The sequence below is a fragment of the Sceloporus occidentalis genome, unplaced genomic scaffold, assembly GCF_023333645.1.
Source record: "Sceloporus occidentalis isolate IW3139 unplaced genomic scaffold, rSceOcc1.0.p SCAF_49, whole genome shotgun sequence".
In the NCBI taxonomy this organism is placed as follows: Eukaryota; Metazoa; Chordata; class Lepidosauria; order Squamata; family Phrynosomatidae; genus Sceloporus; species Sceloporus occidentalis.
In genome coordinates this window covers 3,591,126-3,605,386 of record NW_028317029.1, presented here as the reverse complement: position 1 = coordinate 3,605,386, position 14,261 = coordinate 3,591,126, and the positions used below count along the sequence as shown (strand labels likewise).

The following is a 14,261-nucleotide window of genomic DNA, read 5'->3' as shown; positions in this document are numbered from 1 at the left end:
AGACAAAAAAAATAACAGATGTAACATCTGAGCCACAACAATGCAGCTCATTTTCACTGCAGACTTTAGTAAAATATGGGTATCTTTAAATAACGGGTTACTAGAATAAGACTCTGTTTTTCACATTCTTTTTATAAAAACCCAATTCTAGTACTTCTTATAGTTCACAGCGCAGGTAGGTCACAAACGCACATAAGGGTTTTCTTTTAACGGCAGGACAACATACGAATCAGTTCGCTCTGGTTCGCTCTCATGTTTAACCTCTTGTGTGCCAACATGAGGATCAAAGTAGTGAATCCTTAATCGTGGCGGCTCACCTTAGCTTTTTGAAACAATTGAGATTTGTACGCGTCTTCCTCGCTGATGATCTCAGCGTAGCAGTAATTGGCCAAGACCCCGGCTAACAGACTTGCGCACTGAACCATGCTGACAGCAGGTGTTGCCTTTAGTAAAACAGAATAAATTAGATAAAACATCAATAGGAGTATGGAAAATGCCAACCTAAAAATACACTTAAGTGCAGTGCTTATGTTTCAGGTACCCTATACATTATTACTATACAGATGCCTGCATGCACTCATATTGATTTACTTGCACTCAATACTGCAAGTGTCCACTAGGAAGGGTTTATATGAATAACTACTTAGTTTTTTCCCCTTTAAGAAGTTTTAAAAAGTGCTGTGCCGCTTAGACTAAAATTAGTTTGCAAACTATAGCATGTTAAACAAAAACAAGCTTTAAAGGATCTATCTTTTTTATTTCCTCTAAAGTTTTACAACATACAACTTTTAAGCAGTCTTTGCATTTTCTATAGCAGCAACCCTATCAGTGCCTGCTTTTCGGCCACAAGGCAATTAAGTGCTATCAGGAAAACAGAAGGATATTTTACAGGATTAAATAATTATTTCTGGAAATGAGTTGGGCGTTTGGAGGTACAAGGAAAGATGTGTCTAATGCTGCATTCAGTTAAAAAAATGACAATAAAAGGTAATATACAGAGTCGATGACCCAACAGGCCATTGTCACCTCCGAGGAGTAACTGTTGAGAAGCTGCTCAGACAAGGTGATAAGATTATGTTCTAGCTTGTCTCTAATGGATGTATTCACAGTCAGACACAAGGAGCCGGGCTTCCTGGCAGAATCCGGAGCATCCGTACGGTACAGAGTCGTTTCATTAAACGAGGTGTGAAGATATAGTTCTTCTGTGTCAAAGGAAACCATCTCGTCTTTCTTACTGCGTGAGCTTCAAAGAAAAGCAAAAAACAAAACGTAAGAAAAATACACAATGCCTTTAATACCCAACATTGCAGCCAGGGTTTACTCCATCTCCCTGCTAAACTCTGAGCATTCTGTATTTCTTTTGTATTTCAGCAGTAAGGTTGTTTAGAATTGACTTTCCATGAAGCTCTCTGGGGTTTATTCACTAAAAGGAGAGTTGACAGGAAAGTTTAAAGGGCTTCTGCTGCAAGATGAGCTCGACCGGCCCTGCATAACGTATAGTTAAATCAGTGAGATTTCTTCAAAGTATCTTCAGCCATTATATTATGTATTATATAGGGTAAACTCAGCATTTCTTGCTGGACAAGCTCGCAATGTGGGCCCTTCATAATGAATAGGGATAGCAGAGGGTTAAGACCACAACCTTCTTTTTCCACCTGTCCATTTAGTGAATAAAGCCCACTGCAGCCAAAGACTCTGCATCTTTCATCTGTTGGTGTTATGACAAAATGCATTTTTGATTAGCCTCTATTTTTAAATGAATCTCATTAATAAGAATAGGGCATAAACATGGCTTCTTTATACTGCCTGAAAGAGATGCAGTTTTTTATTTTAAAGTAAAATTAAATAATAAGAAAACTTTACTCACCCGTCTGAAAGGCTTCCAAAAAATGTCATAGCAGTTGCAGAATCTTTAATGGTGAGGCTCACAAGGACATCAGGCAGCAAAGAGTGGGAGAAGGCTCTGTAAAAGATTATATAAAACGATTTAACAAAGTACACGGACCGATGTTTATTTCAACGGAGGAGAAATGGAGGCAGAACGTTCTTATCTGCTGTCAGATTCTGTTTCTAAAACATGTTAACGTAGCAACAGGAGAGAAATGAAAGCTTACAGGGTGCATTGAAAGAGGTCTATACTGTTTTACCAAGATGATGTGTCCCTCCTGCCCTCCCCTAACCTCCTCATTATAAGAACAAGAGCGACTACATAGGATAAGTGTTCATAGATTGCTCAAGGGAGAATCAAAAGGAAGTTAGGCATCTCCTCTCACATGTTCTGGAAAGAAGAATCCACTTAACCTGGAGTCTTCAGACTTCTAAAAGAAGGACTGAGCTGGTCCTGCATCATAATGTGGGGAGATATATCATAAAGATCCAGCTCAGCTGAAGCTCATTGGGCCTTCATAAATGAAAATGGAAAAGAGTTGGATTTACCTTTTAGATGACCTGGGTGGCTACATTAGGCAATGGGGCTAGCGGAGGAGCCTCTATCGGGTTATCTTATGTTAGAGTGTAACTGTCTGCAACAGAGAGGCACTGGAAACGTAGTCAGACCAGGGCTATAGAAAACCTATATGCACCCGTGCAGAGGGTGAAATATTTCATACCATCTTGTTATTCAGTAAACAAACACCAAAGGGTATGTAGAACGGGTGCAGCATTTGTCAGAAATACTTAATCCTCTTAATTCTACTAAAAACAACTTTATCTTTTTATTTTTTCCCATGTACTGACTTGGTTAAAACTGGGGAAAGCTCATTGTTGTCTTCCATGTCCTCATCTAAATGTCCAAAGAGTAGCCACTGTATAATGTCCGCTTTTAATGAGCCTTTGCTTCCGTTGCTTTCGCCTCCAGGTTGGTCCAGTCCTTTACTGAGATAGTCTGGAATAGCACAGGAGCTCAGAGCTTGGCCAAGGCACCGCACCGCAGAACTGTAAGGGAGAAGGGATTGTTGGGGTAACAAGGATACTACAATTGTAAAGCTGCGAGATTACTTAATCACCAGAACAAAATTATCAGGAATGTAATGATTTTTAGTGTTGGATTTCATTATGGATATATCTAAAAAAGCAACGGTTTCCCAACCATTTCTTTATTATCTCTTCCTCGCTAACTTTCCTTTTATTCCTGCACATATACACTACTGTTTAAAAGTTTGGGGTTACTTACCTGTTTTTATGGAAAACAAGGACATTTCTAGCTGCGGAACATGCTAATGCTTACGCTAACACAATGTGCCATTGGAACACAGGAGCGATGGGAGTGATAAAGTACTCCTGTACTCCTTTTATTAAAAATCAGCCGTTTCCAGCTACAATAGCGATTGACATTAACGATGCCCAATACATTTCATGATATTTTAATGGAGACATTTTTTTCATGGATCATCTGGAATGTGTTTCAGATTTAGCCTGCCACACATTTCCAAAGGTAAAACATATATAATATTTGCCTTAAAAACATACTTCAGAGTTTTACCATCACAAACACACGGTGATATCTGGATATATCTGTTGGAGCACTAATCAGTGCTAGGTTGCTTATAAACTAGCATCAAACCTTATTACGTCTGTAAAATAAAAAAAGAAACAAAAAGAAAACACTTTCTAGTTACCTGGATGGTTTGCCAGCAGACCCAGAAAACACCTTCCAGAAATCTCTGTCGGCTGGTACGAGATTCCCCTGCAATATGACGGCCAACAAGGAAAAGCTCTCTGCTTCTGTTTGCGGCGAACTGATGCTGCGTAAAGCGAGAGTCCAAATTTTTGTCCAAAGTTTGTGAAGATCTGATTTGGAGACGACCACCACATCTGTCTTTTGTCTCTGACACATGGCAACTTGCTTCAGGCACCTTAGTACGTAGGTTGCCCTCTCCCCGCGCTTTTGCTGGGCAAGTAATTGGAGCAGAACAGTCAGTAACGGGGTCAATTCACTACTAGGCAGGCTCATAGGGTGTCTGGCAATAATGCAGGTTGTAATCTGCAACCTGAAAGTAAAACAGAGAAAGACACTGACAAGCACTTTAAATACACAAGCACCAGAATCCTACATGAAGAGGCGACAGGGGGTCCTCCTGTGTTTTAAAGAACACCTTCCCCCATTTAAGTCGGGGTCCTGCCTGAGGCTACACAGAATATCTCTCCTACAATATTCAATGCAAGTTTATAAACTAAAAATATACATGAATTAAGTAGCAGGAAAGTGGTACTTTCAAAATTCTCTCATTTTAAATTGTTAGTTTTTTTTATATCTGAAAATAAATCTGTGGCAGCTAACAATGAAGCGTTATGGCATTTGCTGTCTAAATCAAACATTTCTAAATCAACAACACAGTTAGTGCTTCTGAACAAAAATACTAATATTATTACCATGGGACAACATCAAAGTCATTGAGAGATTTTTGTAGGTTTTCCCGGACGACTTCCCAACCCAGTTCGATTCTTCGACGCTTGCTTGGTGCTCCTTCACCGGACGCATCCCTTTGTGTGACTGCAAAAGACGCCTGGGTGATCTCCAAGACTCTGGTGTCTTCCGTAAAAAGCTGATAACAAAATATATTAGTCAGACGGCCTAAATCCTGCATGTTTAAAATCACTCACTGTATTAACCTCTATCATTTCTACTGGGAGGCTTTTCCACTTAACTACCCCCACCTCAGTAAAGCAAAACCTCCTCACTTTACTCATGTCACTTTTTATTAACAAATAGATAATTAAGTCAAATGGGCTTTACTATTAACGTTTTAAAGTAGGGCATATGCAAAGCAGTGTCAAAATAAATAGATTTTAAACTTTTATAACTGTTCATTCTCTCTGAAGCTCTTAAAAGAACTAGAAAGAACACAATTTATCTCAATCTTTCACACAGACAAGGAAAATGTTGATATAAAAGAAATGTTTTTACCATTCCTAAAACTGAAAGGTACAGTAACAAAGTCTGAATATATTTCAATTCAGTATTTAGCTCGTATTTATAAAGAGCAAATAAAGTTTTGTTATGAAAAATAAAAGGATCTGGATTAGAATAAATCCTTATTGCAGCTTCATTACTTTAGACATTGTGTCCTTGTATGATCACTTACACCTGCTCCTTTCCATATGTTGATTTTGTATGAATGTAAATCATTTGCTACAATACCTGATGACAAATGTCTGCCATTAGTTCCACCAGATTTTCCTTGACTGCAACATGGCGCAATCCAGAGGAATATTTGCCTCTGCTTCCTATCTGACTGATTTCGTGGACCATAGTGTCATACAAGCTGTACAAATTCCTCTGCCATTTATCGGGGTCCCACGCATACGCCCCTAAAACAAGACAATATCAGTTTAGTAGCTAATAGTTTAGTAGACAAATTTGCATCTATTCTCAAAAATAATTTTCTTCCTACTATCCCTTTCTGCAAAACTTCATTAACCGTTTTATATATTCTGGAGTCACCATACAAAGCTGTAATATAACTAGCGTTATCAAGAGTTCAGGGTCTGGCAGGACTGTAGTGATCCTGCCTTCCTGCGCTATCCTTTCCTATAGGATAGCAGAGAAAACCTGTAGAGAACAGCAGAAAACCGTTGCACGGTGACTGCTTTATACCACAAAATGTACGGTTTATCATCAAACCAGCAATAAGCGGCTCTTTGGAAAGCAGTGAGTTCTACCACTCAAAACCATGACCCTACGGTGTTCTCTCTCTACATCCTTTACAGTTTATGAGTATAGAAAGATGTGCAGTTACAAGATTTAATATAAAACAAGTAACTAGAGAAGTTTAGCGCTACAGAAGAATAAACATGAAGAACAGCCCGACCTTCTTCTGCGGTTCTGGCTCCTTTTGGATGATGAATATGTAACTGTAACCTGAAGAACTCCACAATTTCCTCCTTAAGAGCGACTTTGGGTCTTTGCTGGTTCCACACTCGCAACACGGTCAGAAAGAGGTCCTCTCCCAACCTGCACACTCGCATGCGGCATTTCAGAGACGCCGTGCTAAGGAACACATTGAGAGCAGCAAGAATCTGGTCCAGTCCAATTGGGTTTCTCTCCTCCCTACCAAAACAGAAAAAAATCATTTATACAGCATAAAAAATACTAAAAAAGTTCCTGCAGATGAAGCAAAAGTCAACAACTCTTGAAAGCGTGTAGCTTGTAAGGTCAGCAAGATTATAATCACACAATTGTACATGTTTTTAAAACAGTGTCTTAGACATAAAGAATGGCCAGTATGAAATGAGTGAAAGCAACCAATCTAAGAACTGGAACAGCCCTGTACAATGCATAATTCAATGGGAGGCGGGGCCTTTGAAGAAATCTCAGTGATGCAACTACGACACATACAGGACCAACCAGGCTCTTCTTGTCACAGAGGTTCATTGAGGTGGGACCTTCATAATGTATATTGACGTCAAGGAGTTGAAACACAGCTCTCCACAAGCTCTAACAACGCCCCCTTTAGCAAATAAACCCTAAATTGCTGAAAACATGGAAATTCATGGAACCAAGTCCATCTTGTTTTTGTTATCAATTTACGGTGGTTTGCATTGTCATGGGACAGGTGCTAAAAGGATCTACCCCAAAACAAATGTTTTAATGGATTTTACATTCTGGGAGTGAATGGATGCAACATCTTGGTGGTCTTTACGTACAGAAAGCAGTATTCTGGACATGGAAAGCAAACTGTGCATGTGTTTAAGATTGCCAATGGTGTAAGGATGGTAGTGTAACATAAAAATCAAGAAAACAATCAGGGTTACTTTAAATGTTCTAATAACAAGTGGCACAAGATATACACAGCACATGCTTGGTGTGGCGTATTGCAAAGGTACATGACCTTATAGTGACACCGACATATTTCCGGTGCAGTGCTTAAACGTCTTAGACTGAGATCAGTTACCGGATTCTCTGCATCGCCAGCGTAAAGAAGTTGAAAAATTTGCCATGCATCCCGTCCGTCTGGAGACAGCATCCTCTGGTCAATGTGTGGATTATACGGGCCACTAACAAACGATTGATGGTACTACTTGGCTTCAAGTACAAATTACAGTACAGGGTGAGCAGATCTGGCAAAAAAACGAAGGTTTTTCACACAAAATATGCAACAAATTATAAGATCTACTCAGTAGTTGGGTGCATTGGATGGCTGAGGATAATAAAGGGGTATTCACAGAAAATATCACTACTGCCTCACCTGAAATGGTAAACAGTACATACCTGCCCATTGCTGTGGGGTAATCTCACACCAGTACTTGCGTACAGACAAGATATCCTTAAGGAGTATACTACTGTAATCTGCCCCATAAGCAGCACAGGTTGTGGGGTCTTTTACCGTGTCTGTCACATGTAGTAAGAGCTCAGTGCACTTTAACCGTGGAGCTCCTAGAAAAGCAAGAACAAAACATATACTGAAGCTTGAATAAAATATAGACAGGAATATACACCAGTAACCATTTAATGTACAGCACTAAATATCCATATGTTATAAACAAGAAGAAATCAAAAAGGAAGACGCTGGATCCAGAAGTAACGGTAATTGGGTATTTTTGTCACTATACGTAAGAGGGCTGGAGCATCTTTCCGTTTGATAGATCTTGCTTCTTATAAAAACAATCTGATAGAGTTATACAGTTGCTAGAGAGGCTAATGTACAATCACATTCTAAGTCTGGAACTTAAGTGTGTGCCTTACAAACATTCTGCATGGTAAGGGTAGCTGGTGGGACTTCAGACTGTAAAAGAGAGTCAGAAAACAGATATTGGGTAGATATGAAAATTAATTTCTCTGCAATCATGTGTAATACGTCTAAAGTGATTGATAGTGGGAGACTCACTTTTATTTGCACAGCGGATGAAATATTTAACCAGGCAGCTGATTTCTTGCATTTTCTTTTGACGAGCAGCTTGTGTGGAAAGAGAGACATTCGCTTTTGCAGATTTAAGGCTCTCTGTTTCTTTGAAGATATATTTCTGTAAGAACCTGCATCAAATTTAAACGGCTGTTAGAAAGGTTGAGATTAAAAAAAAAAAAAACTTAACTACCCTCCATAATTCTTTGCAAGAAAAAGAGGAGGGACCCCCCCCCCCATGAAACAAAGAAAAACAAAGCAAAGATCTCTGAATTGTCTTTTGAATTTAATTGGTGCTTTCACTCTCACTCTCTCTCTAAATGTCTCCCTTTGTTGTTTAAATAAACAGGTTTCCAAGAGGGTCTCCGTGCAAGTCAATGTGATTAGTAAAATATTTTTTTTTTTAAATGAAAAAAAATAGAAATTACTAAAGAATAAATAAAATATATAAATATAAATAATAATTATGCAGTGATGTCACCATCAGAGGAACCATCCAGTTCCAACAAAATGTAAAAACAAAGTCCAAAAATATAAAAAAGAAAATACAACTTTATTCTTCCCAAAAATCCTGACATGGAAAGAGTTAAAATACTAGCATTTCAAATACCCAAGGGGTGACTACTAAAAAAAAAATAAAAAAAAAAAAAAAAATGAAGAATGGTTTGATCGGGTAAATTGGAGTAGCGGGTTCAAAGATGTCCCATATAGGGCATAGGCACAGACTGACCAAAATGGAAAAAAAGTGCACGTGGCCTTTTAGCCCCCAAACAACTAGACAAACCCAAGAGATGCTGTTGACATATGCCAGGAGTGGTAAATTCATACCTGAAGTACAATTTGTGTAAAAAAAAAAAAAAGCACAAAAAAATACCACCAGAAATGTTGACAAATGCTGGTGGAAAATTAGTGCATGGAAAGGGTTAAAATACCAGCATTTCAAATACCCTGGGATGTCTAGTTTTAAAAAATATATGGTTCGATGGGGTAAATTGAATTAGCTGGCTTCAAAGATGTCCGAAGTAGCACATGGAGACAGAATGACCAGACTTGAGTAAAAAAAAAAATGGTTTTGAAATAGCAAAACACTACTTGTACTTATTGCCCCATAACTTTAAAAAAAAAACATAAAAACATTGGGCATTTCTAAACTCAGGACAAATAGTAGAATCAATTTAGCAGGTTTTTATATATCATTAGCTTTTTAGATGAGTAAAATATTTCTCAAATAAAAATCAGAACAATTTTTCATCATACGTTTTTTTATATATAGGAAATTAGAAAGTCCTGAGCCCCCCCAATATATTCCGTATTTCCCCATGTAGAAAACGCACCTTTTTTCAAAACATTTGGGGTCTAAAAACTAGGTGCGTCTTATACAGTGGTTGTAGATTGTAGATTGCAGTTACTACGTCCCAGTCCCTTCTTGCAGTCACACTGACGATTGGCCCCGCCCCTTTCCTTATAGCATCCACACTGCTCAGCAACTCATCTAACAGTAAGTATAAAATTAACATTTGGGCTGCTGAAAGTTAGGGGAGGTGGGGGGTTAATTTAGGGGTAGTTATAGTTAATGGGGTCTTTAGGGTTAATTTAAGGGCAGTTACAGTTTATGGGGTCTTTAGGGTTAATTTAGGGGCAGTTATGGTTAATGGGGTGTTTAGCGTTAATTTAAGGGCAGTTATGATTGATGGGATGTTTAGGGTTAGGGGCAGTTATGGTTGATGGGGTCTTTAAGGTTAATATAGGGACAGTTAATGGATGGGAGTGATGAGGATGATGAGTATGAATTTTACAATGAATAAATCTTGAATTTAATAACTTTTTGTAATAAATTTTTTTTCAAATTTCGGCCCACAAAATCAAGGTGTCTTATACATGGTAGCATCTTATACATGGGGAAATACGGTAACTCGTATGGGTTCACTAAATAGGAGAGGAGAAAAATCAAGCTAAACACAAGCACCGCAAAAGTGTTAAAAAAGATTTGGTCATGAAGGATACCAAAAAAGTTAAAAAAAACAGCCTGGTCCTTAAGCAGATAACTAAGAATCCCACCTGGAATAACAGAGTATGGCGAGTCACTGATTATAAAGAGGAGTTTAAACAGTACATAGAACCCCACCTGAAGACTGTGTCCCAGTTGAGCTGTTTACCATGTCGAGAGTCAGAATTACGATCTAACTGCTGAACAGTCTCTGGATCTCGAAGGAGACGTCTAAACTTCTCAATTTCTTTCTAAAAGAGAATATGTATATTGTTTGGGAAAATTAAATTCAGCAACATAAAATACGCCCATCAATATGGGTATGTCTAATTTAAAGAATCGCAACCCTAGACAGAGATACGTAGATAAGACAATCTCTTTTTGTGTGGCATAGTGTGTTGATGCTGGAAATATTGAGCCCTACTATAAAAATAAAGTGGTTTTTAAGGGAATATCGTTAAGTCGTACCCGTCTTTCTGTAGCTTTGTCATTTTCCAGTTGACGACAGCAGAGGAGAAGCTCATGCAAAGCAAGACTCATGGTGATGTGATGGAAGACAAGCAGGAGCCACCTGGAGATTGGAGAGAAAAAAAGTTAGGGAAATACATCTTAAAAGCCTGTAGCTAATAGAGAAATAGTGAAACGCATTGTTCTTCATTTACAAAAATGTAACACAATGGGCAGCATCAACGCAGAGACTGATATCTTGGCCTCCAACACAGGGAATGGAGGACAGGTGAAATGCAAGTTCTCGACCATGAGACGTTGATAGCTGGTGTCCCAGATGATGATGGAAGGACTGTATGAGTAATATAGGTGGTATTAATGGACATTGGTCGCTGTCGTATGTGGTACATGTTTCTACACAGAGGTTTTGCGGAAGTATTTCTCAAGGGCTGCCCCCATTTTCTGGAATGCGCTCCCCAACATGTGTCTTTCCCCCTTCCCACTTCTTTAAGGACACATACAATCTTACACGTTTACACCCTTTGCTCACCTTTCCTAGTCTTCGGACAATACTTATACTAGTGTGGCTGGACCTTCCCTACAGTGGCACTTCTACTTCTTGCGCAATACACCATAACTCCTTCTAGATTGTAGTATTGTAAGCTCTTGTTTCTCTAAGTCGAATTGTTAGGTTATGTATACTACTTGTCATGTCCTGTTTACCTATTGTACAGCGCTATATAAAACGATAAATAATAATAAGGGGTGGATAAGGGAAGAGATGTACAAGAGATGGAAAACCTAGATAGCTCTGTATCTTCGAATCAGGGTTTACAATTTGAGAAACAACAAGCTTTGCATCTTCTTGCAGAATAACACACAATGGCAACTGGCAGGACTGTGGTGGCTAGGTTATTATTTATTGTTTTATATAGCGCCATCATATTCTGTAGCGCTGTACAATCATACAATGGGTAGACAGGACATAACAAGTAGTATATAACATAACAATTTCCACAAGCTTACAATCTAGAGGTTATTTTTGGTAACTATTAAAGAGTGGTGGGGTTTTATACATTGTTACCGAAGAGAGGAACGTGGACGTTTTTATTCTGCGTTTACAGAGTAGTTTTTGAACCCAATATCTGTTTTTTCTTTCCATTCACTGCAGTAATACATTTGTTGCCTCTAGTCTTAGTGCACTGTGAAGATAAATATAAATTATACATAATATAGATATAGATATATACACACATTATACATATATTTTTACAGATATATAAATAACATTAATATATCTATATATCTATATCTATATATATACACACACACAATATATAAAATATACACATTATACAAATATATATCACACATAAGTATATTTAAATATATAAATATATTTAAACGATACATAAAATATACTATATACATATACAAAATATATCAATAATATATACACATACATATATATATATATGATACATATAAATACAGTAATAGATATATAAATGATACATATAAATAATATATAAATTATACATATATATTAAAAGTTTAGTAGATTATAGCCTGTGATACAGAGGTGTCCTTTCCTGTCAGCTAGATCAATAATGTTTATTATGTACCGGACACTAAAATACCACACAATTTCCAGCTTTTGTGTAGATCAGGAAACAGAACAAGGCAAGACGCAGCATGACAGCAAAAACACATAATACTGCAGAAACGTCTGGTAAAGTGTCCGGTAAATATACATATACCGGTAATATTAAGACACTCTAATCCGTGCATGCTCTGTGGTATAGAGAATATGCCAATTCAGTACAGTGCAGCCCGTGAAAAAGATAAGAGATACCACAAAGTGTTGTGTGTGGAATATGCGTGTTAATAATCAGAATAAATTCACTCAGTACTCGCAGTGCTATAAGGAACTATAGAAATATAATGATATAATGATACATTATAAGGGGTCGCGCTGCCGGTAACCCCCCCGGAGTTTATATGTTTGGCATGTATAAGCACGTACGTGTCCGGCTGCACACAGAGCCGTTATTTATGCCCTCCTCACACTGCACCACGCAGCGCATCCTCTATTGCTAAGCACCCACCTCCCGTGATTATTACCCCTGCGAGCGGCACAGCTCCAATTTCCTCCACGCTGCCTGCGGTGTTACGCTCTAAACCGTCCGGCTGCACATTATCACTTTCGGTTCCGGGGAGCTGCGTCTTCTGACAGACAGACAGACAGACAGACATAAACGCGCACCGTGTGCAGCCCGCCTCCTTCCATGCGATCTGCTACAATAAAGACTAAAAATAATGTATAAACGCTCACATTTATTTTCCCTCAAAATACCAAAACAAACAGGAGTTTTATTATTTTTTTTTTTCGCAATGTTTGTTTTATTGCTTTATTATTATAGATATGTAACAACTTAATTTCTTTGAAAATTTCATTAAAACTTTTTTTTCCCCCTGAACAGAAAATACCCTGAATATTTACATATTATTTAAAAACAAATCAAGTTATACAGAACATGAGTGGAAGCTTAAAGAAAAGATACATAGAAATATTATTTTTTTTTACTGGTCTCCTTGGAGCTCTCTTGCTAATAGAGCCATTGTATTGGTTGCTATAGCAACATGATCACCAATTTACACACACACAACTCTGGCGTCTACCGGGATGTGGCCGGGACTACACGTTGACATCAGGGAGCTCACAGTAATGTTGGGGGCATTCTCGCTGACACTTCAGGGAAGCACTCCCATCTAAGTTTTTATGTTTTTCCTGCACCTTACGGGGCAATAGTTACAAGTAGCGTTTTGCTATTTCAAAACCATTTTTTCAAAATCTGGTCATTCTGCCCCATATGCCATTTCGGGCATCTTTGAAGCCAGCCAATGCAATTTACCCCATCAAAACATATTTTTTGAAAACTAGACACCCCCAAGTATTTCAAATGCTAGTATTTTAACCCATTCCATGCACTAATTCTACTACCACCCTTTGTCAAACTTTGTGGTAGTAATTAAACAACACCCCGATATGTGTTCAGCAACATCTCCTGAGTACCCCTGGGAATTTCAAATGGCAGTATTTTAACCCTTTCCATGCACTAATTTTACAAGCCTTTGTTAAAATTTGTGGCAGTATTTTTTTTTCTTCGCACACATTGTACTCAATGTATGAATTTACCACTCCTGGTATACCACCTATGCATGGGTTTGACTGGTTAAAAGGCATCATTTGGGATGTGTGCTTCTTTTTCATTTTGTTCAGTCTGTGCCGATGCCCTATTTGGGACATCTTTGAACTCGGCCACTTCAATTTACCCCATCAAACCATCCTTTTTTTTTTTTTTTTTTTTTTTTTTTTTTTAAGACACCCCTTAGGCATTTGAAACTTTGATAGCATTTGATAATATAATTTTTTTATATTATTGGACTTTTTTGGCATTTTTGTTTAAACTGGATGGTTCTCCGGATGGTGAAATCGCTGTATAATTATTTTTAAATGTTATCACAATTTTTTTTAAAAAACTTAGCTTTTTTTATTATTTACATTTTTTTTTAATCATCTTCTATTGATTTTACTAATCACATTGTGATTAGAAAGGTGGGCTCCATTGACTTGCATAGTTGAACGAAGTACCTGCAGTTTTCAGGAGAATCTGGGGAGACCCTCTTGGAATTTATTTTTAAAGCAATGGTGCTTGTGACCGCTCTCCAGGGCGGTTACAGCACGCCCTGTGGTGGGTTTTCAGCGACACCATTAGGAGGCTATCTTCTAAAACAGACGCCCCAGGCAGGGTCCACACAGGGTCTCTGATGCCATTCTCAGTGTTGATGAATGCCTCGTCATCGAGACATTAAAGCAACACCATTCAAGCGAGGGACGTCATTGGTCGTTAAGGGGTCAAAAAAAAAAAAAAATGACTACAACAAATTTTGACAAAGGCTGGTGTTGGAATTAGTGCATGGAA

At 38.1% G+C, this 14,261-nt stretch overlaps 1 protein-coding gene across 1 annotated transcript in view; it reads right to left on the bottom strand.

Annotated features, from left to right (window-relative positions):
- Nucleotides 1-10,368, bottom strand: part of LOC149288922 (serine-protein kinase ATM-like) — a 47,495-nt gene extending 37,127 nt beyond the window's left edge. The window contains exons 1-13 of the mRNA XM_089491147.1: nt 10,297-10,368; nt 9,967-10,079; nt 7,827-7,972; nt 7,211-7,375; nt 6,894-7,059; nt 5,811-6,049; nt 5,141-5,310; nt 4,372-4,544; nt 3,618-3,989; nt 2,737-2,934; nt 1,868-1,963; nt 1,027-1,243; nt 318-443 (exon numbers count right to left, since the gene is read on the bottom strand). Coding sequence (XP_089347273.1) covers nt 318-443; nt 1,027-1,243; nt 1,868-1,963; nt 2,737-2,934; nt 3,618-3,989; nt 4,372-4,544; nt 5,141-5,310; nt 5,811-6,049; nt 6,894-7,059; nt 7,211-7,375; nt 7,827-7,972; nt 9,967-10,079; nt 10,297-10,368 — 2,253 coding nt within the window. The remainder of the gene's footprint in view (nt 1-317; nt 444-1,026; nt 1,244-1,867; nt 1,964-2,736; nt 2,935-3,617; nt 3,990-4,371; nt 4,545-5,140; nt 5,311-5,810; nt 6,050-6,893; nt 7,060-7,210; nt 7,376-7,826; nt 7,973-9,966; nt 10,080-10,296) is intronic.
- Between the last annotated feature and the right edge of the window lie 3,893 nt (nt 10,369-14,261).